This window comes from Cynocephalus volans, chromosome 3 (assembly GCF_027409185.1).
Source record: "Cynocephalus volans isolate mCynVol1 chromosome 3, mCynVol1.pri, whole genome shotgun sequence".
Lineage (NCBI taxonomy): Eukaryota > Metazoa > Chordata > Mammalia > Dermoptera > Cynocephalidae > Cynocephalus > Cynocephalus volans.
In genome coordinates, this window is record NC_084462.1 from 94,878,560 (window position 1) to 94,906,077 (window position 27,518).

A 27,518-nucleotide genomic window follows, 5' to 3' on the forward strand; every position below is an offset into this window, starting at 1 on the left:
TATATATAATGCAGAATACAAACATAGCCAAAAAAAAAAGACTTCCAGAATGTTTGGGATATAGAAAGCAAATAAAGGAAAAAAAGACTTAATTCATGAAGAAAAAAAAAAAAAAAGCCAGCTGATTTCACAAAAATGTCAAAGAGCAAACATTCTCTTTTTCCCTTTTGCCACTCTAATTCACTCAGTGTAAAAAAAACAAATCCCAAGATGAATACAGATATTCTACTGTTTATAGGATAACATTGTTAGGAAAATGATGGTACAACAGGTCATTCCTTTCTGGAACTAAGATAACAGTAATATTCTAGTACATAACCACATACCACAAGCACCTAAAGAAAACAAAACAAAACAAAAAACCAAAAAAACCCCTAGCAAGACTGATAAATATTGAAGTGGCAAGCTAAGTTATATGATCATTTAAGTTACTTTCACATGCCCTGTGGCAGCAGCATGGTAATCGGAGAAGTTATGCTTCTTCTATTTCTTAGTATTTATAGGAGTGTGTTCTTTCCCATTACTTGTTGCCAAATGAAGAAATGACAAGTGATCATTGGATGCCTTAGGCATCAACTCTGCTGGTAGCAGAAATATTTTTTCTTATTTTGTTATTAAATATTTCAAGACTAGATCTCAAAGCATTCTAGCTAATGATGTCTCATAAATTTCAAGAGTAGTATTTTCCAGGATAGGCAAGAACGTGGGAGAACCATTTCTATCTGGCTATGTCTGCACTATTAATAGTTTACTAGGTACTGGGACATCTAAGAACCAGTCTTAAGGGTAGCAGGTTAGAGAGAGTAATATCTCTCTCGATTCTTGAAATATTAACTATGAAGAAGCTACACTATTTTCACAAAGCTGAGGAAACACTGTCAGAAAGCTGTCAGTAAACAAACTCCCTTCTCCCAGTCGCCGTCCCAGGAGATGACAAATAGTAAAAAGCAAAATGATACTCCCTTCTCGTCTTCTTTTCCCATCTTTGATGTCTTTTGGTTTCCTATACCATCAGTTGCCTTTGCTAACATTGTGGTGACTAATGATTAAAGACGAGATAAAGTACGAGGAGAAACAGCAGTTTACAGTACTTCCCTGCCCCTCCCACCCCTAATTGTGAAATTCCTTCTCTTTGTGGGTCTGCAGTAAAGCCTTTGGGTAAGGATGGACTTTCCTAGAGAGCAAGGACTATCCAATGCCATGAACACTAGCGACCTTTCTTCAAACAATTATCTCAGAGTGATCTGATCGATGTGGTCACCATATAGTCCACTAATACCGACCACAGCAACACTGTGCGTGTGCGGAGGTGAGGAGGTGGGAGTTGGTCTCTGCTTGGTTTCGAGGAAGGACTCAGGGAACCACCATCCCGCCACCCTTCCTCCGCCGGCCTCTAGATCGTCTCCTGGCGCCTCGCGTCCACACTCTGGGCCCGATCTGCCCAGTCCGGGCCAGAGCGCCCCCTCCTCCCCTCAAAACCGACTGCACCAATTTTTCAACCGTCACGATATACTCTTTCTCCTCGGGACATGATCTCAATCTTCACCCCTCCTAGCTCCCTCCGTTCCACTCTTGGGGACTCACCAATAGGTTCCGGCCACTCCTTCTTCGGCCAAGGAAGCTCGGACACCACCAGACCCGACTAGGGGCTGCGCCCTTGTCGCGCCTGCGCTTGCCCGACCCATGCGCCTGCGCAGTTCCCCAGCGCAGCGGGCGCGGACACACCCCTGCAGCTGGAGCCAATCACGGTGCGGGGGGTTTAAATCTCCCTGTCACGCAGGCTGAGAGCCTGGGAACTCACCCGTTAACCGGATAAATTCCCGTCCCGCCCGAAGGTGGAAGGTGTTCATGCAACAAACACTTACAGACGGCAAACCATGTGCCACGCACTGTGCGGGATGAACGCCGAGGAAAATAGGCGAATAGAATGTCTTCCCTGCCATACATGTCTTTTGATCTGTGTAGACTGGGAGATAGATATGTAAACAAATGATAGTGGATAGAATACAGTATATGGCACGTAGAAAATCCGAGGCGTCTTTGGCTCAGAATGAACAGAACGTTTTGTTCTTAGGGGTGTCTAGAAGGGCTGCTGCAGGAAGTGACTTCTGAGTAATGAAGGATGATTAGGAGTTCTCCCGGAAGTCCGGGAGGGAGGGCGATAGAGTTTTCCAGGTTGTGGGAACAGTTTATGCCAAGAACAACATAACGCCTTCTGGAAATTTCTTGTAGTTCATCCCTTTTAGAGGCTTAGCGCTCATCGTACATCCTCGGGTGTAGGGCCAGATCTCGAAATGGAGAAATGCAGGAATAAGCTTTAAAAGACCAGCAATGGCCAGATCTTGGAAGGTCTTGGAATTTTAGATTAGTGAGCCTGCACTGAGAGTTATTGGAGAGTTTTAAGCAGGTGAATGATTATTTTAAACCATTTGATCCAGAAACCCTTCCACACACTTCTAAGAATGAAACAAAGTGCTGGAAACCATGAAAAGTGTTTCTGAGGAGTAGTCTATTCCTGAGAAATCAAGGAAGATGAAGACTAAGAAATGTCTTCAAGTCAGGGCTGGCCCGTGGCTCACTCGGAAGAGTGCGGTGCTGATAACACTAAGGCCACAGGGTCTGATCCCTATATAGGGATGGCTGGTTAGCTCACTTGGGAGAGCGTAGTGCTGATAACACCAAGGCAAGGGTTAAGATCCCCTTACCGGTCATCTTTAAAAAAAAAAAAAGAAAAAAGAAATGTCTCCAAGTTAATAACACACAGGTTATTGGTGATCTTAGCAAAAGCTGTTTGGCGGAATGATGGGATTGAAAAACATTGCAATAGTTTGGGGGGGGGGATGCAGAAATGGAGACAGGTCGTAGAAAGAAAGTACATATGTGTCTGTGACTTTGTATGTTTAGTAACAAGAAGTTAAAGAAGTTTTCATTTGATGACCTGTCTTCTCTGTGAAGTAGGTGACAAGGTCATGTGCTGATAGAAAAGGAGGTGGTGTTGGGATTTTTAAGGAAAGTTGAGAAGATTTGGAATACTGTTGTAGAAAGTGGGGCTGGCTGGTTAGCTCAGTTGGTTAGAGCATGTTGCTGAGAATGTCAAGGTCCAGGGTTCAATCCCTGAACCAGTCAGCTGCCAAAAAAGAAAGAAAGAAAGTGATAGAACAAGTTGACAAGAACAAGTCCTATTACTACAAAGGTAGTAGGACTGGTATGTAATGTTGAGGACCCGTTTAAGACTGGTAAAATGAACTCACCCATTTCTGTCCCCTATGTAGCTTTCTCAAGCAGTAATCACTTCTTAAGGGCAGAGGTAGAGAAATTGTATTAAATTTAGGGTTGGGATGGTCATTGATGTAATGCCATAGTTCTCAACCAGGGAGAGTTTTGCCCTCCAGAGGACATTTGGCAATGACTGGAGATGGTTTTGATTACTGTGATGATGGGGGTGAGAGGGTGTCAGATACTGCTGGAATCTAGTGTCCAGAGATGTTGTTAGACATCTTACAATGCACAGGACAGTCCTTGACAACAAAGAATTATCTGCTCCAAAATATCAATGGTTGCAGGGTTGATAAACTCTCATCTAGGCTTACCTTGGTGCTCGCCAATGTCTGACCTCTGTCTTCTACAGGCTTTTCCTTGGACTATGGCCAAAGCTTACAGGGTGAAGCAGTTCTTTCACTGCATGCCTTTAAAGGAGAGTGGAATGAGCAGCATACCACAGAGTATGGCTATTTCAAAGACTTGTGATGTCACAAATACAGAATTGGAAGTTTCTTACACCTCTAGAAACAAATCTGGATTTACACATAGATGGAGGTAGCTGCTTACTTTGAGGCACTGAAGGTTTAGTTAAACAGAGATGTAATTATTTTTCAATAATATAGGAGGATTAACACTTCACATCATTATCAACCTTAGTGTAACTTTGTTTATGTGACTAGTCAGTCAATAAAATAAGGTCCTAAGGGATGGGTATGGGCTAAGTTTAATAATAAACATAAATCCTTCAGGTGTGAATAAGAATATAATCATCGGTGTTAATGGAATGTCTGCTCTCTAAGGGGCACCATTAATGGTTGGGCACTTGACCTATGTTATCTCTAATCCTAGCAACATCTTGTGAGATATCATTCTACTTTTAGCTCAGGAAACTGGGATTTCAAGAAAACTTATAATTTGCCCAAAGTCACAAATTACTAGTAGCCAGGTCAAGATTTGAACTCGGATCTGTCTGTTCTAAAGCTCTTGTACCTTCCATTAAAGTTCAGTAAGTTTTATAAGGAAGGACTGATCAGCTACAATGTATATCGACAAAATAAAATTAAAAAAAATATATATATATATATATAAGGAAGGACTGGTTTGGAAATTAAACCCAAAGAGTTGCCCCTGCCTAAAGGGAATAGTGGGGGACTTAGAGAGTAGGAGATAGAAGGAGGCCCGAAAAGAACAGGAGAATGAAAAAGGGACCACGGAGGCTAGTCACAGCGTCCAACGCAGCGGACTGACTCTCGAGCGAGCTGGCCTGCTTTTATTCTTCCTCCATTCTTTTTGAGTAAAGCCTGTTCCCTTGTGTCCGTTGTTCATTCTCTTGTGTTCAAATAAAGCTAGATTATTGAGAAAGGCGGACCTCACGGAGGGGCGGGGGGGAAGGTGCGGGACGGCAGCGGTGTGCGCCTGCGCGCTGGCGGCGGCGGCGGCGGTGGCCGGCGGGGAGCGGGTCCGGAGCTGGCTCTCGGACCCAAAGCCGAGGGTGGGCGTCTGGGGCGTCAGGGAGCTCCCTCGCCGGGCCCTTGGGGGCTTGATGGAGTAAGAGGGGTCGGCTGTGAATGTGAGTATTGAGAGGTCGGCCTGCGTTGAACGTATTGGAGCCCGAGAGTCCTAGTGGTTTGCCCCTCCAGGAGGTTGTGGAGCTGCAGGACACCGCCAGGTCTCTGCTCCTGCTGCTGCGACGTAGGGGCAACCTGGTGGTCCCCTCTCCCGGAGCCAGCGCGGATTTATCCGCAGGAGGTGCTTCTGATTTCGTGGTAGAGATTCTTGCGGGGGCGTTCTGTCTCTGCTCCCCGCTCCAGAGGGAAACGTGGCTCCAGAACCTTGACCTGTAGGGGAGGCCGCAGATCTCCTTCGGCCTGCAGTTGAGCAGGGAACCCAAAGACCCTGGTGCTTAAAGGCTTGCATGTCTCAGGCCAGGGCCACTTTTCGACCTCTCATGACTAACAGCCTCCATTCTTTTTCCTCCTTTCGTCTTCGCTACTTGTAGGATGCGTCTTAATAACAGCAACTAATTATGGGGCGTTTACTGTGTGTCCATTCAGTATTTAGTCTGAGTCTCGGTGCCTAAGTATGTCGAGGAAATGCATTGCAACCTCATCCCCTTCAATCTGTTCAGTTTAATCGTCTTTTAGAGTAAGATTAAGCCGTATTGTTTGAGATTTCCGTGGCTTTTAGCAACTTGGGACTGTTATCCTAGTTAAATGAAGTTCTTTTGCTTAGCAAATGAGTGCTTTATCCACCATAATGGTTTATTCCTAGTTTATACAAGCCACTGATAACTTTTGAGTACTTACAGCTTAGTACTGTTCCAAACCCCGTGGGAAACCTTAAAATTTGTTTTAAGCCCTGTTCTCAAATTTGGTCATGAATGAAACAGTGGAAGATAATAGTCAGATTCAACTAGGATTTGTTTAACACCTACATGTGAATGTGCCTGATACACTCAGGTGTGTCACAAAAAATTAATGATATTGTATTGGGAGGTGGTTTTTTGCAGCTCATTTCAGGCGAGATCACTGAGGTTCCGATGTAATTTGCTCAAGCTAACCTAGCTGGGGTAAGTGGTGAAATTTGCCTAATGTGATGCCAAATCTCATCTTTTTCCCATCACACCAAGTTAGATATTCTGAGCACTTCTGCTGAGTAAACAAATTGTATTACAGTTATAGTTTTTATAGTTTCTAGGGTTGACTCTTGAGTCTAGGAAATGGTAGGACCTATTAATTAGATTTAATAGGTGGTTTTTGAAGAGAACTCCAAAATGACCTGGAAGAAGGTAGAGAGTGTGAAGTAATCTGATTAGGCTAGTTCAGAACTGATTGCTTTAATTAAAAGGAAGACATTTAAAAAGGAAAAACTATGAATGGTGATTATTGTCCATCTCGATTAGTGCACATACAGTCTGAAAGCTACTCTACAAGAGAAGCAAAAAACAACGGTAGATGCTGGACAACTATGTTCTGGGAGCAGGAATGGCTTATTGAGAGGTATAAGTATTGTATGTTTTGTAATTGGAGTATCTTAGTGGGAATTTTAGGATAAATTTGTGTACGCAGTGAATAAGAGTACTTAGACAAGTTACATATGAATATTCTTTTTTGGTGGCCAGCTGGTAAGGGGATCTGAACCTTTGACCTTGTACATATGAATATTCTAATTGCACATCCGGTGTGTGAAATCGCTCATTGAAACTTTACAGTTAATTGTTTTTGTTTTTTAAAAAAAAATCCGAAAGAAACTATCTAGAAACAGGAATTCCTAGGTTTTCATCAATAGAAGACTGGTTACATAAACTTACGCACTTGTTAGAAAGAATGAGCCAGGTCAATATGTGCTAATATTGACTGACCTTTAAGATATAATGAAAAAGAAAAGGTGCAAAAGAGGGTGCATTGTGGCTTTAAAAAATATGTATTGTATGTATATGCATAGAATATCTGCCGAAGATAGTAGAAATCATAGAGGCAGAAAGTAGAATGATGGTTGCCAGGGGCTGGGGGAGGGAGAAATGAGTTATTGTTTAATGGGTATAGAGTTCCAAGTTTCACAAGATAAAAATAGTTATGGAGATGGTGGTGATGGTAGCTCAATTTATGAACCTATTTAATACCATTAAACTGTACACTTAAAAATGATTAAGTTGTTATATTTTACGTTGTGTGTATTTTAACACAATAAAAAATTGGGGAAAAAAATCTCTGGAATACATAAGAAACTGGTAAGAGTGGCCGGAGGTGGTGGTGGCTGGGAAACAAAAGGGGGGAATGATTTTCCCTATAAACTTTTTAGTTTTACTTTTTATTATGAAAATTTTTAAACAATCAGAAAAGTAGAGAATATAGTATATTGAACCCCTGTAAATCTATCACTCTGATTTTAAAATCCATTATTTTATTTTATTTTTGGCAGCCAGCCTATATGGGGATCTTTAGACCTTGGTGTTACAACTACAGGCTTTACTCTAACCAATTGCACAGCCCTAAAATTTGTTAATATTTTGCTGTATTTGCTTTTATTCCTAACATTTCACCTGTGTTTTATATAAAAAAATTTTTTTCCTAAATATTTTAATGTCTCTGATAAAATCATTTTCTGCATAATCCCAAAATCATAATCACAGTGAACAATTCCTCTGTATTATCTTATTAATATATCTACAAACTGTCCCCCCTTTTTAAAATTTAAACTATTTTAACACTTGTACATATTTTTAGGGTACAGTGGGTTGTTTCAGTACATATATATGCTACACATTGATTAACTTAGGGTAGATAGCATAGTTTTATACCCATTAGTCCACTACTCCTCTCCCCTACCCTCTGGTAACCATTATTCTACCCTCTACTTCTATGAGAACCACTTTTTTTTTTCAGACTCTACATATGAGTAATATCGTACAGTATTTGTCTTTCTGTGCCTGACTTACTTCACTTAACATGATGGTTTCCAGTTCCATCCATGTTGCTGCAAATGATAACTTTTTAAATAGCTGAATAGTATTCCATTGTGTATATATACCACACTTTTTTAATCCACTCATCTGTTGATAGACATTTAGGTTGATTCCATCTCTTGGCTATTGTGAATAGTGCTGTGATGAACATGGGAGTGTAGGTGTCTTTTTGATATATTGATTTCATTTCCTTTGGGTATATACTCAGTAGTGGGATAGCTGGTTCGTAAGGTAGATCTATTTTTAGTTCTCTGAGGAACCTCCATACTGTTTTCCACAATGGCTATCAATTTACATCCCGACCAACAGTGTAGGAGAGTTCCTTTTTCTCTGCATCCTCACCAGCATTTATTTTTCAAATTGTCCCTTTTTTATTTAACTATTTTGACGCAATTTCCAATTAAAGGTCACACATTACATTTGATTATGTCTCTTGAAGTCCTTTTTAATCTAGAACAGTTACATTTTCTCTCTCTCCCTTTTTCTTCCCCCGTGACTTGTTGAAGAGACCTGGTCAGGTATGTAGACTTACCTAGTTGATTCCTCGTGATATCATTTTACTCTTTACTACAAAGTGAAAGCTAGAGTGAAATACTTGGTTGTATTCAGGTTAAACACTTCAAGGGTGATATCATAGTCTATGCTATGTACTCTAGTTTTCCCATCAGCAGTGATGCTGAGATTGATTGGTGGGTTCAGGTGGTGAGTCAGCGTCCTCTATTGTTAAATTGCTCGTCTCCCCTTGAAACTAGCTGTTAAGCCCTTTTGTATCTTTTAAATTTTGAAACATCTAGTATTATGTATTCAAAATATAAATGATTACCTTAAAAAGACAAAGCTCACTGCAAGAAATTGCTGCTGCTTTTTTGTTTTTTAACTGAATTCGTATTAACTATTACTTTTTTATAGAGGAGGAGTTTGAAGTTTGGGGAGATTGCAATTTACTCAAGGTAGTAGACATATGATGTATTTTTGTCTAATTCTATGGTCCATGCTTTTTCCACTGTACTTAGTAAACTATAAACTGGTCTACAATGTAAAATATTATTATTCTAGTAGTTATGCTGCTAGTTGTATCTTTTTGGACAGGTAATCAGTATTGGGTAAATTATAATTTTTGGAGTATATGAGTTCAAAAATTTCATGGAAAGATTCATGTTATCTTTTTAATTTCATTTTTCCACAAAATTTTTGAAGCAGCCTCATAAGCAAACCAGGTAGATGTATGTAATGTGATAGTCTGTCGTGAGCTATTCTGAAAGTTCAAAATATGTGAAAGTCAAACCTCTTGATTTTTGGAGTTCCAAAAAAGTTTCATATCTGGAATCATCATGCAGTCTTGATTCTTAGGCCCAAAGTCTTCTAAGTTTAAAAAAAAAAAAAAAAAAAAAATTATACGAATGAAAAAATGGGTGTGGTGGGTTTTTAAATTTTTATTTATTTATTTTTTATTTTTCTTTGGTGGCTGCCTGGCATGGGGATCCAAACCCTTGACCTTGATGTTATAACACCATGCTCTAATCAACTGAACCAACTGGCCAGCCCATTTTTTTTAGTTTTAAAAACAATAATGTGTGTTGCTTAAATTTTTGGAAGGTACAAAAGGATCTTTATTTATTTTTTATTTTTTTTATTTTTTTGTCCTTTTTCGTGACCGGCACTCAGCCAATGAATGCACCAGCCAGTCCTATATAGGATCCGAACCCGCGGCGGGAGCGTTGCAGCGCTCCCAGCGCCGCACTCTACCAAGTGCGCCACGGGCTCGGCCCCAAAAGGATCTTTAATGAGAAGTAAATTCAGCCCTGTTGACCAGGCCCTCACTTCTTTCCCAGAGGCAATGACTGTTACCAGTTTGTTGGGTATCCCTCTAGAGATATTGTGTATCATTAAGGTAAGTTCTGACATTCATATATATAAGCATCTTAGCAGTATAACCTGAAATAATACTGTTAAAGTTATACTCCAGTTTTTATTATTTATGTTTCTGTTCCAAACATCTTTGTTAATTTGTATTCATTTATTTAATACACATTGAATACCTAGTCTATACCAGATGGTGTGCCAGGTAAAGGGAATAAAATAATGAACAAGAATACATTCCTTCCAGCCATCATGGAGCTTACAGTCTCCTAGGAGAGGCAGTCATTAAGCAAACAATTACACTAATAACTAAATATAGCTAACACTTAGTGAGTACCTACTTTGTGTAAAACACTTTATATGGATTTACCACTTTATTCCTCACAATAGCCCTATGACATTGATACTAAAATTATTTTATAAATGTGGAAACTGAGGCACAGAAGATTAAATTACTTGCTCAAGATCGCACAGCTAGTGATAGAGACAGGTTTCAAACACAGGCGGTCTGGCTACAGAGATCTTGCTCTTAACTTTTAACCCTAACGCAGCAGTTTTCAGTGAGTTTGGGATTCACCCCCAGGGAGGTCTGGAAATTTGTGAGGGTGTTTTTTGGGTTCAAAGGATTGGGAGGGTGACACTGACTTTAGCTAATTGGAGATCAGGGATGTTAGACATCCTGCAATGTAAGGGGCATCTCTGTACTGTAAAAAATTGTTCCACATCTTTCATCACTTTCTTTTAAAAAAAAATAATTAACTTTTTAAATGACAAATAAAAATTGCATATATACGTATGATGCTTCAAAGTATGTATACATTGTGGAATTGCTAGATTGAACTGATTATTATATGCATTACCTTGCATACTTATTTTTTCTGTTGAGAACACTTAAATCTTGCATCACTTTCTCATGTCTCAGAGGATGTTCAAGTAGGCAAAAAATCTGTTTATAATTATCTGAGCTTAGAACCAAATTTGTTTTACATATAAACATAGTATTTTTTGCAAGAAGCATAGTTATCACGTAAATCAGAGGATTGTCCTTTCTCTAATTCAGAAAGGTTATCAAGAGTTGGCCACTATTTTTTTTTTTTTTTTGTCTTTTTCGTGACCGGCACTCAGCCAGTGAGTGCACCGGCCATTCCTATATAGGATCCGAACCCGCGGCGGGAGCGTCGCCACGCTCCCAGCGCCGCCCTCTCCCGAGTGCGCCACGGGCTCGGCCCGAGTTGGCCACTATTTTGCAAAATCATGTCAGATAGCGATGCTGTTCATGTATTTTTATCAACAGTATAACACATTTATCTATATCAATCTGTTTTTGTAGCTGTCACATTCATAGTTTTATATCTTCTCATATAGTCATGCCCAACCATTTATTTATTTATTTATTTATTTATTTATTTTGTAGTTAACATACTTTTTATTATTTATTTATTTATTTATTTATTATTTTTTAAAAATTTTTTCTTAATTTTATTTTGTCGATATACAATATGGTTGATTATTGTGGCCCATTACTGAAACCTCCCTCCCTCCTCCCTCTCCCCCCTCCCTCCCATCAATGTCCTTTCTGTTTGCTTGTCGTATCAACTTCAAATAATTGTAGTTGTTATGTCTTCTCCCTCCACCGTTTTTGTGTGTGTGTGTGTGTGTGTGTGTGTGTGTGTGTGAATTTATTTATTTATTTTTAGCTCCCACCAATAAGTGAGAACATGTGGTATTTCTCTTTCTGTCATGCCCAACCATTTATATATTAAAATACATATTGTTTTCTAATAAATTACTTTCTTTTTCTCTTTTTTTTAATTATAGTTGTTAGTACATTGTATTGACATTTTAAATTTTACATGTGTAAGTTACAGTAGTTCTGACTTTTATTTCAGGAAGGATAAGGAAATATTACAAAATAGTTACAGTAAAAAGAGGGCATAAACATACCTTTAAAAAGAAAGTTTGTGTGGTGACAGTTGGGGAAACTGGTGGATACACAGGAGAGTATTATAATAATCCTACTTTTATGTATGAAACAAAATTTCAATAATGAAATGCTTTAGGAAAAAAAAGGGGGGGATATTGAGTCTGATGTGGTTGAAAATTTCTGCTCTACTGCCTGCCTCAGAAATAGTCACAATTGTGATAAGTTCTATAAAAAAGGAACAGGATTTTAGGACAGCAGTACACAGTGAGGAATATGACCTAGTCTGGCAGATGTGGGAATGCTTCCCCAGGCAACTGACATTTGGTCTGAGATTTGAAGGATGAGTAGTTAACTAAATGGAAAGGGGTAAAGAAAATTCCAGGGAGAGGGACCGGCATATGAAAATGCAGTAAGGTGGGGAGGAGAGTTGTAGATGGAAAGAACAGAAAATGCTGTTTTGTCTAGAGCTCAGAGATCTTGGGGGAAAGTAGCTCTAATCTATGTAGTACATATTAGCAAGGATCATGTCAAGTGGTCCTTGTAAGACTTTTTACATATTTTGGTTTATATCTTAAATAATTGGATGCCATTGAAGAGCTATTAAAAGTGAGGGACTGAGGCATAAAACATAGGCATGTGTGGAAATAGTTTTTTCAGTGTATGGCTGAGCGAGCCTTAGAAATGCATGTTTAGATGGAGGTGCCATAAAATTGAAGTAGACTTGAATGCTGAGCCACCTCATGAAGGACAACTGTCATTTAGGAGTCACTCAGATCCCAGCAGACTTTGTCACTAAATCTAGCTTTTCCATTTTACCACAGGATTTAGGATGTGTCATCTTTGATCAGCCCCACCTGCTTGAGCATTGTCTGGAGCCATTCAAACAGGCTGGTGGCTCTCAAAAGGACAAACACTGGAGTTCAGTTCTGGACATGACTGAGTAAGCTCCTACTGGCAGACCCTTCTGCAGATTACAACTAATCATTGGAGAATGACCAAAACCAAACAGATTCTTGAGGGCAATTGACATTTACAGGAATGGAACTACATGAAATGGTTTCCCATTTTCACAGCTTCTAGCTGAAGGGCAGGTCCCAATCTATGCCATGTAGGGAGGTTAAAATTCCAATAGTAAGCTTTTAGTCTTTGTGGCCTGAAGAACCAGAAGATAAGGCTCAAGGCAACCAAAGCTGTTGAAAAGTGACAGGAGAGTCCTGGAAAGTAGAGAGGCAGTGAGGAGAAGCATCAAACTCTGTGAATAAACTCTGGCCAAATCTTAGCAGATTGCTGAACTATGCATGTGTGGAGTAGACTCCAAGACAGCTAAGAGTAAAAGAACTGAATTGAGATTACATCTGCTAAGTGACAGAGTTTGCAGTTTGAGTCAACCAAGTTAGATACCTACTAAAAGTAAAAAAAAAAAAAAAAAAAAAAAAAATCTGTGCTCTTTAGAAGAATATAAAGGAATCCAAAGTCTCCACAACCTAACATTCATGATATCCAGGATATATTCTGAAGTTACTTATGTACAAAGATACAGGAAAATGTAACCTATTCTCAGGAAAGGATTTTAAAGTTTTATAACTATGTATTAGTAAAGGAAAGGAAAATGATGCAAAGGAAAATATCCTCATGAAGAATGAGTATGAAATTAAGGTAAACAAATGGACAATCTAGAACTGAAAAGTATGATCTATGAAATAAAAAATTGAACTGGATGGGCTTAACAGTAGAATGGAGAAAATAGAGGAAAGAATCCATGAAATTAAAGATCAGTAGAAATTATTCAATATGAAGAACAGGAAAAAGAGTGGGAGGTCAGGGGAAAAAAAAAAGGGAAAAAAGAAACAGATCCTCAGTGAGCTGGGAGCAATTTAAAAAATCAAGTACATGTAATTGGAATCCCAGCAGGAGGGGAGAAAGAATGGGGAAGAAAAAAATATTTGAAAATGTAATGGCTGAAAGTTTCTCAAATTTGGTTAAAGGTATAAATTGATAGATTTGATAAGTTTGACAAACCTCAAAAAGGATAAAGACAAGAAAATGACACAAACTCCAAGATAAAGTAGACTTCAAGATAAAGAGTACTGCCACAATTTAAGGGGTCATTTCATAATGATAAAAGGGTCAGTTCATCAGGAAGACCCCACAAAAGCATAGATATATTTGTGCCTGATGTAAGAACTTCCAAATACATCAAACAAAGATTGATACAATTAAAGGAAGAAATAGACAGTTCACAAACGTAGAGATTTTAACACTCTTCCCAACAATTGATAGCTAAACAAAAAATCAGTATGGATGATTTCCACCCAACAACTGCAGAATACACATTTTTCCCCCCAAGTGTACATATAGACCAGATGCTGGGCTGTAAATCAGTTCTCAATAAATTTGAAAGGGTTGACATCATACTCCATATGTTCTTTGACCATGATATTAAGTTAGAAATTAAGATATGTAAAAAAGCCCCAAATATTTGAAAATTCAGTAAAACTTCTAAATCTGTAAGTTAAAAAAGAAATCACAAGGGAAATTAGAAAGTATTTTGAACTGAATGATAATGAAAATACAGCATCAAAATTTGTGGTATAACTGTCATAGCCAAGAGGAGCCAAAGGAGACATGATAACTAAATAATGTGGTATGCTGGATGAGATGCTGGAAGAGAAAAAAGATAATAGGTAAAAAATGAGGACTTCTGAATGAAGTATGGTTTAAGTTAATAATATACCAATGTTGGTTTATTAATTGTGAGAAATGTACCATACTAATGTAAGATGTCAGTGTGGGAACTCTCTGTACTAACTTTGCAACTTTTCTGTAAATCTAAAGCTATTCTGAAATAAAAAAGTTTATTAAAAAGTACTAAAAAAAAATTGTGGGATGCAGCTAAAGCAGTGCTTACAGGGATGTTTATAGCTTTAAACACATTTCCTAGAAGCAAAAAAGATCTTAAGACAGTGACCTAAAGTTTTACCTCAAGGAGTTAGTAACAAAATTAACTCAAAGTAGGTAGAAAGAAAGAAATAATAAAGACAACAGATGAAATCAATGCTATAGAAAAAGACAAATAGACAAAATTACAAAATCGGTTCTTCGAAAAGATCAACAATATTGATAAACCCACGATAGACTGTTAAAATAGAACACAAATTACTATTTTCAGGAATGAAGAGAATTTATCAGTACAGATTCTTTAGGATAATGAGGGGATTTTATAAACAACTTTATGCCAACAAATGCGACAATTTAAATGGAAAATTTCTTGAAAATGTCAATATACTGAAACTGTCAAAAATTTAAACAAAATCCAAATAAGTTTATTAAAGAAATGGAATTAATGGTTTAAAAAACCTTCCCACAAAGAAAACTTGGGCCACAATAGTTTCTCTAATGAATTCTGTCAAGTATTTATTTATTTATTTGTTTGTTTATTGTTTTTGGTGGCTGGTTGGTGTAGGTTTTTTTTTAACTTTTTTATTTTTATTTTTTATTTTTCAATGGCTGGAAGGTATATCAAGTATTTAAAGAAGAAATAACATCCATCTTACATAAACTTTTAGAAAATAGACCAAGAGGGAATACTGCCACTCATTTCACAAGGCTAGCATAGCCTAACAACCAAAACCCAAAGATGTCACCAAAAAAAAAAAAAAAAATTGTTAATGTGCCTTATGAACATAGACGCAAGTTCTAGGCAAAATATTAACAAATCCAACAAAATATATATCATGATTAAGTGACTAAAGATAGATGGATAGGTATCCAGGAATTATGTGCTGTTCTAGTGGCGTTTGAAAATTTTGGAATTTGTAAAAATCTCCTACATATTTTTGTAAATATCAGTAGTCTAATGTATACTAAAAGCTTATCCTAAGGCATAATCCTTGCCATGTTCCAGAATTGAGTAAGGAATTGGAAACTGACACTAGTTCTAATTCTTGTTTTTTATTATTTTTTTGTTTTATTTATTTAAGTTAGTTTTATTTATTTAAGTTCTAATTTTGAGTTAGAGAATCAGGTGAGGATCTACCCTGTCCATTTCTTTTTCTGGTGATGGGGATCATGAATACCTTCATTTGCTGGACTTCTGCCTGTTAAATCATTAATGCCTTTTCCTGAGTCACAGCCTTAACTCCCTGTCTTGTTTCATTCCTATGCTTACTCATAGAGTGGTTGGCACATTTACTAAGTGTTAGGGGGGGATTCTGGCTTGTAAATTGCCCATGAACTTATGTTTAGTGAAAGATACTAGATACAGAAAACCACCAATCACTTGCCTTTGGAAAGAGGGGATAGCCAGTTTAGAACTACAAATAGTATAGCTAGCCTTTGAAGTTCTGGTAGTAGGTTGATGTGCCCCAAAATACTTCCTGACCTCAAGCTTACTAAAATGTCTTCCTTTGCTAGGAGCCTTGAAACTTTTTAGTGAGGCCTACTCAGCAAAGTGAGGACCTTCCAGAAGTGTCAGTCATATCTTTGTTCCATGATCTCTGGGCAACCAAGGGATAGGGGCAAGAACTTGTTCTGTAGCTAAACACTGCCTCCCTGTTGCCCTGTCTTGCTCACTGGGATTCCATTAGTTTTCTGTCAGCGTTAAGGTGGAAGCATAGAAAGTCACCTGTGGAGTTCAGAAAAGGGATTCTAATCTGAGTACCACTCCTCCTTGCCACCCCTCCCCCCCAACAAACCAATAGTTGAGCTTTTTTTTCTTCAGTGTTTTACAACATATTATTGCTATGTAGAATCTGAGTTGGCTTTAATTATGTCACAGTTTAAATTTCTTAAGTACTACTGGGTTTATTGTACTGAATGCTATGAAATATATAAAAACACAGATCCTTTCCTCATAGTAAGGTTAGGGAGATCTGGCATACCTACCATCAGCCAGCCTATTTTTGCTTATTTCCAGTTGTTTTAACAATAAAATGGGATAATGTGACAATGTTCTGAATAAAGTTCTTTGATACCCCAAAGTGTTTTCGAGCCTCAAGTTACAAAATAAATATTTGGAGAATATTCTGACATTAGAATTTGAGGTGGGCCACAGTGTTATAAAATAGTGGTTACTTAGAAGGCCGTCTTGCTGACTAATGTAGATCTCTTGTAAGTAACTACCTATGTATTAGGATGGGGAGAATATAATGAAGTACAAAATGGTCTCTGGAGAGTCTAACAAGATAACTCTACTCTGCCTACACAACTACATTTCTTTTTATTAATAAGCTACATGGGTGATTCTGGTGAATCAGCTTGGGTTTAGAACTTGTTTATGTATTGGGGGCAAGAGTCAAGGCAGGAAACAGTAGTGAGTAGAACAGTTGGGTGAAGGGAAAAGAATAGATGTAAGGACATGCAGGTTTATCACATTGGAAAATAGAGAACAAAAATGAAAAATAGAAATCTGTCTGGACTTGGTGACTAAGTGATAAGTGTATTGATAGAATAGTAGTTAGGATGTTGAGAAAAGGTGTTTGTTACAGGATTCTTAGGATATTAGGTCTAAGAAATATCACAGATATTTTTCATAGTTAATTTGGAAAAAAGTTGAAGGATTTCATGGTGGACATTTAATTGATATGGGGGAAAATATAAAGTGGTTAAAGTGAGGATAGCAGTAGTTGAATTACTTATTTACTTATTGGTTGAGACTGCAGAGTTGGATGGTTTGTCTTTCCTTGGCATCTAATCTTTGTTAAGGCCTTTAAAGGGAGCAGTGGTTTCCATTTAGAAGGCTGTGAGCTAATTTCAGTATTTTAGAAAGCTTAATGGAGTTTACGTGTTTATGCAGTTTGAGGATGTACAAATTAAAGTTCCATTGTCTTTGGCTGGAATCCTATCAACTCAGTGTCTAAATACTAAATCTTCCTTATTGATTGAATACTTTACTAGCAGTTACTCTTTTGGATTTTTTTAAGGAAGTGAAAATGAATATACTTGATACTTGCAGATTAGAAACATGGAGCTTTTGAAAGGAAAAACTACAAAGAGGGAGTCTTTGGTTAAAAGTTTTATATAGAGTATTATAAGGCTTTATTTCTTTATCCATTTACTAGGGGTTGATGTCTTTGGCTTTGTTAAATAGAAACACAGTTTGTATTTTAGTGCTTGATTCTCAACTGAGTGTGTATACATAAACTTTATAATAACTGCCGTTGCTTGTGCCAGAAAGTCACACTTTTTCATTGACTTTACTGCTTCTAAGTTTTTGTTCCTGTTTTGCTTCGATGATTAATAACTTGAAGCAGAATTTAAAACATTTCTGGATGTGTCTTTCCCAACCCTTAAAATAGTGATTGGAGCTCAATAAATTTTTGTTGAATGAAATAACAAAATAGTACATGTAAGTAGTAATTAAGGTTTAAGTAAATGTTAATATATAAGAGAATTAAAAGAATAAGTTTGCTGTAACACTTAATACCAGAGTGATTTGTGTTAATTTTGAGATTTAGGAGATTATTAGTAATACTGAAAGCATAAATAATAGCATACCTATCCATAAAGATATATTTGTTTTGGTAGCTAGTTGGCATTCAGCTTTCTTAAATGTCCAGATTTTTACCCAGTAATCTTATTTTGGTGTTTTCAACTGTATTATTGAATAAAATTATTTTATGCTTTCAACAGTGTTATGAAGTGGGTTGCAATAGCAAGAAAACTGAGTGACCAGAGAAGCGGAGAACCTTAGGCCACTTTCATTGGTCCTTCTGCTAGATTGTCTAGGAGTTATAGATGAAACTAGGGTAGCTTATAACCTCATTATATCACTGTTTTAATATCAACACCAGGTGAGAAAGCAGCCTGTTGTTTTGTAGAGGGAAGAACAGTGCTGCCTTGGGAGTAGATTTAAAGTCTCACGTAGAGCATCTCTAGCCAGGGACTCAAGAGGAAAGTATGCTAGTGAGAGAGGATTGTAAAATAGATAACCTTTGGGTCTTATGCCAAACCCCAGTATTTACCTAGCTCTCTCTCTTGCACATTTAGTAACCCAAGATAGATATTTCCGTTTGGCATAATTTGATAAATATTTATGGATAGCCTACAATATGCCAGACACTGTTCTAAGTGCTAGAACTATACTAGTAATATACAAAGTCTCTGTTTTCATGGAACTTAAACTCTAATAGGAATAGAGAATAACAAACGTACTGTGTCAGGTAGTAAAAGGTACATATTTCAGACACCTCTTGCTGCATAACAAACTACCCCAAAATTTACTGGCTAAAAAAAAAATAAAACTATTTTATTGTTTTTCACAATTCCATGGGTTGAAAAGGGCTTATCTGGATGATTCATGTTTTGGTCTCGCTTGAGGTCTCTCACTGGTGACTGGACTTGGAACCCCCAAGATGGCTGACTCATGGCTGTCACTTGGTCCTGGTTGTTGCTGGGTGCTCTATCAGGGACTCAGCCCTTTTCCACTTGGCTTCTCCTTGCAACTTGGGCTTCTTACAGCCTGATGGCTGGGTTCCAAGTGGGACTGTAACCAGTGGGCAAAGACAAAGCTGCAGATTTATGAAAGCCCAGCCTCAGAAGTAATACAAATGTTACTTCTGCCACATTCTGTTGGTTAAAATAGTTCACAGGGGTGGGGAAACAGACTCCACCTTGTGGGTGGGTGGTAAGATCACATTGAGAAAGAACACATTGGGTAGGAGACATTGTTGTGGCCTCCTATGGAAACACATCTACCATAGTGCTATAAAAAAAAAATTAAGCAGGTTAATAGGGAAATAGAGGAACTCTGGGGGCAGTGAGCAGAAAGTGCACTATTATATAGGGGGTTGGGGAATGCCTCCCCAATGAAACAACATTTTAGATACCTTAAGGAAATGATAGAGTGAGCCATGAGAACTATAAGGACATCTTAAGGAATAATAATATTCCAGGCAGAGAGAACAGGGAATGTAGCAGCTTTAAGGTGGGAGAATCCCTGTTGTGATCAAGGATTAGCAAGGAGGGCAGTGTGACTGGAATGGAATGATAGAGAGAGAGCGGTGGGGCATAAAGTCAGAAGAAGTGAGGAGCAGATTTTGTAGCCATGGCAAGGACTTTAGATTTTCTGTGAGTGAGATGGGAAGCCACTGGAAGATTCTGAGCAGAGGAATTATATGATCTAACTTAAATTTTAAAAGAATCCTGTTCTAAGAATCTTTGGCTAATGTTTTGAGAGTAGACTGTAAGAGAACAAGAGTGGAAGAAAGGAGTCAAGTCAGTAGGCTAATGTCACGTGAGAGATGCTAGACGTTTTAGGTAGTGAGACATGGTTGGAATTCGGATATATTTCAAGGAAGGACTGATAGGATTTTCAGATGTTTGTGGATATGGAATGAGAAAGACGGATTAAGGGTGACCTATTGGCTCCTGGAAAGTCGTAATTTCCATTTGTCAGGATGGAAGACTGAGGGAGGAACAGGGTGGAGGTGAGGAAGATAGAAGACGTGTAATTTTGACTATGTTAAGATTAATTTAAGGAGATACCTGGAGAAAAAGGTTACTAAATGTTACTTCCTCATTGCAGGTGTGGCGTTGAGTGCTTCAGATCTGGTCACTATGGTACGGGAGCGAAAATGCATATTGTGCCACATTGTGTACAGCTCAAAAAAGGTAATAATGGAAGAGGGAGAATCTTAGGCTTTCATTTTTTCAGAGACGTATGTTACTAACAGATCAGTAAAAGCTTTTAATGTATTATTTATGCTTCTTTCCTAAACCATAGTCTCATTCCACTGGTTTCTTTCTCATTACTGCCTCATAAAGCCATTATTAAACTTCTACCCAGAATTTGAAAGTACTCAAAGGTAGATAATATAGAGAAATTTAGTTACTAACCAGTTATAGTGAAAATACCTTAAAATTCAGGTTATTTGAGATTATGCTACTTTCTAAGATTTTAAAATCATGTACTTTATGATTAGCTAAGGATATGACATTTATTATATGTACCTGCATTCCGTTTATGCCTGTGCTTGTGACAAGTGCAGCACAGAAGAAATGGTATTAACGGTATCCTAGATCTCCACAAGGTGGAGATGTTGCTCAGAGAAAAACCTTTTTCTTTTTTCTTTCTTTCTTTTTTTTCTTATGGTTCAGCTGCAACTTGAAAAGTAGACCTTTATAAGAACTAAAAGAATTTACCCGTGCCTTAGGGAAATTGACTGCAATTTGTTTCACTTTTTGCATTTTCTTGCCTTGATCCTTTGCTTTCAAAGTAGTGCTGCTAGCCTAAATACTGAGGAATTGATTGTCTATGCTTTTCGGATGTTCTTGATCGTCATTGGGAACTGTGAAGATCGTGGGCTAGGCTAGCCAGGGAAGTCTGAGTGGAAGTAGTGAACCTTGAAAGATGTCTGAGAGTAAAATAGCTTAAAAGAAATGGGGAAGAGATATTTTAGGTAGGAGAACAACATGTACAAAGACACAGAGATGGAACGGAGCATGGCAGTTCTAGGAGTTGGTAAGAAGGCTCATCTGATTAAAACAGTTTTGTCTTGGGAACAAATAGCAGGACCATAATTTGTAATTTAATTGAAGAGAGTTGATAAACAATGTAACTAGATGGAGGGACCAGTTATGATCCATCCAGTAGGATGGGCAAAGAATGTTTTTTTCCTATTTAGGATTTCTGTTAGTGATGGAAATATTAATTGAGCTATTAAAATCATGTTTAATAATATAACTAATACCTGCTACTTTTTACAAAAGTAGAACTGCCCTTCTCGTTTTAAAAATTTAGATCAGGGTTTCTACAAATTGTCAATAAATCATAATTCCTTATGGAAACTTTCAGGCTGGAGGGAGATGAGGAGAAGGTGTGAGATGGATAGATTGATGCTCCGAGGTGTGGTATCAGAGTTTTGTGGAGTAGAAGCCTTATTTTGTGAAACCGTGATTTTGCCATTTTAAATCTTTTTGGCATTTCATCTACTCTGGTTTAAAACATGCTTTCATCTCTTCATTCTTTTCCATGATCATAATGAAGTTAAATCAAGGGCTGGAGTTATCCACTCCTGCATTAGGGAAAGCCAGTTGTAGGTTTTTAAGCAATGGAATGTCATGATTTAAGTGAGTAATATGGTTTAAGAAATTAACAGAATCGGGGGATGGTCGGTTAGCTCAGTTATAGCACAGTGTTAATAACACCAAGGTCAAGGGTTCAGATCCCTGTACTGGACAGCCACCAAAAAAAAAAAAAAAGAAAAAGAAAGAAATTAACAGAATGGGTTACTGATACTTATTTTTAGATAGTCTATGAGGAGTTAATGTTGAAGCAGTGCTTTTTTCCTCTATATTCCCAAACTAGTGTAACCCTAGTTTTTCCAAATACACTGTGGAAGAGAAAAGGCTCTAGGGTTACTTGAGTATGTGAAAAAAAGCTGTATACTGTATCTCTGAGTATCCTGATACCCATTTAACGTATAAAAGACTGAGAAGCCCTGGAATTAAAAGATATATTTATTTTTTGTATTAGTCAATGTTTTCCAAATTTGTTCAACTATAAAATCCCCCCCCCATTTTAAAAACATAATACTGATTAATATACAAGAAACTAAATAGAAACCTGTATCTGAAAAGGTGCGCATTTGGGGCTGTTACCTTTATCCTGTCTGTGGATCTTTTCTAATTATATTGAAAGCTCAGTTTTTTCACTATTTGTATTCATTCCTTGAAGCAGGGTGGGAGAGGATTATGTATGTAACTTTAGGAAAAGATTAGTGAAGTATTTTAGAAAATCAAAAGTCACATTAAAACTAGTTTTGAATAGCACTTTTCTAATAAATAGGATATAGAATCAGTTTTATGTCAGAGAGAATAACTCATTTCAGTGAATACTATTTGGTCAGGAATGGTTTGGTTGTAAGGAACAGAACCCGCTTAAATTTAGCTCAAGAAAAGGGAAATTGGCATGTGGATAATCAAAATCAAGAAAAAATTGAACATCAGGAAGCGTAGGTACTCAAAGATGTTGTATGTATATTCATGGATTTTTTCATTCTGTATTCTGTCACTAACTTGACTCAGTTTTCGGCTTGCAAGTGTTAGTTCTAGGTAGTGGTCAGTCAGTTGTGAATAGAAGGGGTCACATGTAATGCCACTTTCTCCAAATGAAGGATTTGCAGAGATAGGAAGGAATCTTAAGCAAAATTGCCATTTAAAAGAAGTTTGGAATCACAATCCTGCTTATCACATTGTAGTAGATAAAGTAATAATGGTTGTTGGGTTGTACTATTTTTGACAAATGAACTGTACTCATATCTAATGAAAAATCTCAATGCTCTAGATTCTTACTGTGTGATATGGTGTTTGATACATTGGTTTTGATGTCAGATGTGCCTGGGTTTGAGTCCCAGTTTGACCATGAGGTTATCTATGACTTAGAGAGAGCAAGACTGAATATTCTCACACTTACCCTTTCAATGCCTAGCTCTGTATTTGGCAGGTAATAAGCACTTGATAAATATTTGGTGAATGAACGAGTTAACTTCTTTACATCCTTATGAAGTTAATAGTACTCAATCAGCAGTATTTTGAAGTTCATGAGAAAATATTTGAGGCACCTAACAGAGTAAATGGTAATACTCAACAATTGCAGTAGCCCTTTATTATTATATATGTAAACAGCTATTCTTTAATTATGACATGTTGGTTATATATACTTTGAGTGACAAATGGATAGACATTTACAGCTTTTTGAGTTGTGTGTGTGTGTGCACACATACATGTGTGCATAATTTTAAGTGGCAGCTTTTCCACAGATTTTATTTCCTTCCCACTAAGGGTTGGATGAGGAGAGGTGGAGTATGTAGTAAATGTTCAAACTGTTCATTAGAACCAAAGAAATCAATTGGGGAAGTGGGAGAATGGGCAGAGAAGATAAAGGAATGATTGAGCTGCTGTGCTCAAAGTGTATTTTAAAACTTCCTGATCTACCATAGAGAGGCTCTGTTATATTTGTAACTCCTATCTAGAATTGATCTATCTATCTATATTCATTCAGGAAGTGCTTACTGATGACTATATGCCCAGCCCTGGCCAAGACATGGGTAAGAGTTGTAGCTTACTCTTGAGAAACTCTCAGTCAAATAGGGAAAGAGAGTATGGATAAAAGTAGCCAATAGTTGAAAAGTTAAGTGATTTGAGTGTTGTTTTTTTTTTTAATAAACTTTAATACATTCTTTATAATGGGATAGAATCTAACCTACATAGTTTACTCTTAAATCTTTTGCCTCCTAAAGACAATACTTTCTAACCTTTTCGGAAAGCCATATAAATATGTTTTTCTAAGAATTCCTTTTATTTAAAAATGAAATATGTCAAAAACACAGCAAAAGAATTATTTAATAAGGAACTGATTTCAAAATTATATTGAGAAAAGTAACGACAAAAATATTTTGACACAAGTAGCTTGAGCCCAATTGTTGATTGAATAAGAACAGGAATTTTTTTCCCCAAAGCAATCCACCATAGTTTAATCTGCTTTTTTTTAATTTTGAAGGAGATGGACAAACACATGCGGAGCATGTTGCATCACAGAGAACTTGAGAACCTGAAGGGCAGGTATGGGAATGGCTCTATTCCATAAATTTGTGAATGTGGGGGGATATGAGTGTTGATACCTGTCAGTCTATTTTATGGTATTCCATTGTAAATGAATGTTGTCTTTGACACAGGACTATTTTTTAGAGTTAATAACAAGTACAGTAGATTTTTGCCATTCAAAAGGGATAAACATCTCAAATGTGTAGAATTCACAATTCCAGCAAGTAGATTGCAACAAAGCTGACTTGGGATGAGCTAGCTCTCTCATTAGTAAGCTTTCTCATCCCTATACACCACCCTTGCAACTAGGACAGTTTATATTTTTGCTTCACCAGTGTTACCAATTATTGCATGCCATAAACTTTTAGTGTTGCTGGAATAGTCTGAGAAGTCCAAAGTCTGCTAAATAGCACCGAATCTCATTAGTGTCAACAAAATGGAAGTACATACCTTAAGTGCATAAATGCTGTTTTGTGATTTAAAGCTTGAGATGTTTAAGGAAAGAAAATCCAATAAGTAATCACCTTTAAAAAATGAAATGTAGCATGTGTGTGTATACCATGTCTTCTTTTTCCACCTGTGGTTCCTTTTTCATTGTTTTTGACTTCGTGAGTTTGAAGTTTGGAGACTGAATAGACAGAAATATTGGGAAACTGAGAAATATGAATTATATTTTATTCCATGATTAATACTTACAAGTTTTGATCAGTATGCCAACCTAGGTCATTTTAAATTATTTGTATTTTAAGTCATATAGTTTTAGATTGTGTGGGCAAAATTAATGCGTTATTAAACTTTCAGCATCTCTTCAGCATATTAGTGGAATTTTTCCTTGCCCCAGTTTCTTAGTGTGTGAAAGTTGAGTCTTAGCATCAATATAAAAGATGCTTTGACTTAGATTTAGTGGAGAGAGCCCTTATCATAATACTTTATATATGATCTTTAACTCATTAGCATTGGAAACCTGTGAAATAGTCAACTTTTGATTATATGTGGATTATTTTAATTATTTAAAAACTCCATTTCCAATAGACTTCCTTCTGGAATTCACGTTATTCTGGGCTATTTACCTGCCATCTGCCCCATATGTACTAAATTATAAAATCAAACAAAACAAATGAGGTGGAAGTAAATCTAGTCGGTAGGAGAGAAGCCCATTGCATTCCAAAGTTAATATCTTATTTAATTCACAGGTCACTAACCAGCCATTTAAAAAAAACAAGTTTTTAATGACATAAGATTCATGTTCATAATCAATACAGAATCATAAAAAGTAAAAAAAAAAAAAAAAAGCAAATATCTTCTCACTCCACCCTCCTCTAAATCTTACTTCTTTCTTACAGGTGAGTCAGTAGTTTGGTGTATATCCTATCCAGACCTCTTATATGTTTATATAGATTTATATTTATACACACACATTTTGTTTTGTCTTATAAGCATAACTGAACCACATGCTATATATGTATTGTTCTGTAACTTTGTTCTTCTCCCATTTCCCCCTCAACTGTGCCATGAAGAGTTTAATCTATCATTTTCAATTATTTGGAGCATAGTCAGATAATTAGGAAACAAGCATTAAAAGCCTCTGAGCTGCTAATATAAATGTCAGCTTTAGTACCCAAACTCATTTTATTTAGAGGAGATCACTTTAATACTTATTTACTCATGTATTAGATATGGTGTTAACAAGTTTTATATGATTTCCTAGCCTATAACAAATTATAAAGGGGAAGGCAAGCAGGTAGCAAGTATAAACAGCTGACAAAACTATTTAAAAAATCCCATAAAATCTCAAAAATCATTTACTGACTTGGAGCATTTACTGTTAAGGACAAATGGTCATCACCCATTTGTACCATAGGGACAAATGGTCATCAGTTGTTATTCTTTTTCCCTTTTATCCTCGGTTTGTGATTATTTCCTCTGGGTTTCATGTTTAATTACTAGCTTTCTGATGTTAAGACTTTCTGTTTCTCTTTATAGTTGTATCTATAATTTTTGGTTGTGGTCTGATTAAGAACTGTAAAGCATGTATTTTTTAGGTTTTGAATGCAAGCTTGAATGAGAAGTAACTGGTCCTGTTTGGTTCACAGTTGTGGACATCTGGAGCATTTCCTGATTTTTTCCTAATATGCTTGTTCAGATGTGTGGGCTGTAAGTAATTTTTCCACATAGATGGTACTAAAAAGGCACAAACCTTTATTTATCAAGCAGCTGTTGTGGTGTAGTTACAGCGAGCTTAATAAAAGCTATGCAGAGAATATCTTAGGTCTTTGCCTTTCACACATGAGGGGAAATTGTGTGGTAACAGGATGAAACTAATTTGGGCCCTTCTTTAAACACCCGGAGAAAAATTATTGCCTTTATTAGCCAAGAAGCAAAGCAGTACATTTTCTCCATAATTATTTTATGTATTTACACAAAGTAGTATCTTAACTGATTATTGATAAAGAATTGAAAAGTACCATCATTAAAATATTATTGACTTTGCTATTAACTTTTAAAACGTGATTTCCCAAACACCACTGATGAAAGCATGACTGACTGTTGTATATAGAACAGAAGTAATATGGTTACCTCCAGACAATTTAAATTTTCAGAAGATGTGGTTGTCTACCCTGTTTTTTTTTTTTTTCTCTAAGTAAATATGGATTATCTGTCTTCGAAGTTTCTTGTAAAATTCTTTTCTCTTTTTTTTTAAAACTAGACTTCATTTATAAGAAAAACGTTGGGAATTTCTGTCTTTTTAATAAATCATTTTTAGTGTTAACTTTTATGTTGCACTTATTGCTTCTGCCCTTCTGGGCAGGATCTCTGATGTGTTTCCCTATTAAATAACTTTGAAACTATGGTTATATTCTTTTTCACAAGGAAAGAAAAATGTTTTTAAAAAAAATCTGTGTTTGAATGTCTGTGAAGTAATATGCTTGTGCTTTGAAGGTTGCAAAGTGTCTGGGTTTATGATTATGGATGTTTATTTTTGACAGAGTTAAATTCTGTCTACTTTATACTATATTCCTTCATATTTTAAAAAGCCTTTGTGACCTTCCAGTTGTGTCTTTAAAGAGAGGAATTTTGAGGGCCGGCCAGTGGCTCACTCGGGAGAGTGTGGTGCTGATAACACCAAGGCCACAGGTTCGGATCCCATATAGGGATGGCCGGTTAGCTCAATTGGGAGAGCATGGTGCTGACAACACCAAGCCAAGGGTTAAGATCCCCTTACCGGTCATCTTTTAAAAAAAAAAAAAAAAAAGGATTTTTGATGGTTTGAACATGGGAAAAATTCTAGAATTTTACGCATTCTGCATTTTAGAAATAAGGGTAAAAATCAAGGACACAGTGAGAAGGCAAGAAAAAAAAGAAATAAGTGTAAAAATCAAAGATTTTATTTTAAAATATCTTTTAGAAATTGTATTAAAGTCCCATAATAGAATGATGTCCCTGGTATTGCAATATTACAGTTTA

General features: G+C 36.8%; 2 protein-coding genes and 2 non-coding genes across 7 annotated transcripts in view; 3 read left to right on the forward strand and 1 right to left on the reverse strand.

Moving 5' to 3' along the window:
* Positions 1-1,690, reverse strand: part of SNAP23 (synaptosome associated protein 23) — a 32,824-nt gene extending 31,134 nt beyond the window's left edge. For both annotated transcript variants that reach the window (XM_063088518.1, XM_063088517.1), the window contains exon 1: positions 1,585-1,690. The gene's annotated coding sequence lies outside the window, so the exon portion shown is untranslated. The remainder of the gene's footprint in view (positions 1-1,584) is intronic.
* Positions 1,691-3,052: 1,362 nt separating this feature from the next.
* Positions 3,053-3,126, forward strand: TRNAL-GAG (transfer RNA leucine (anticodon GAG)). Its single transcript has one exon. It is a non-coding gene; the product is annotated as a tRNA-Leu (tRNA).
* A 1,575-nt stretch (positions 3,127-4,701) lies between these two features.
* The window catches only part of ZNF106 (zinc finger protein 106), a 62,621-nt gene continuing 39,804 nt past the window's right edge, over positions 4,702-27,518 (forward strand). Inside the window, exons 1-3 of one of the 3 annotated variants that reach the window (XM_063090386.1) lie at positions 4,702-4,831; positions 20,035-20,120; positions 24,010-24,071. In XM_063090386.1, the coding sequence (XP_062946456.1) occupies positions 20,067-20,120; positions 24,010-24,071 (116 nt within the window). In that variant the 5' untranslated portion in view covers positions 4,702-4,831; positions 20,035-20,066. Of the gene's footprint in view, positions 4,832-12,354; positions 12,451-20,034; positions 20,121-24,009; positions 24,072-26,169; positions 26,208-27,518 lie in introns of those variants that run through there. The other 2 variants (XM_063090387.1, XM_063090388.1) reach the window with 2 other exon arrangements.
* On the forward strand, positions 27,210-27,282 carry TRNAV-GAC (transfer RNA valine (anticodon GAC)). The gene has a single exon. It is a non-coding gene; the product is annotated as a tRNA-Val (tRNA).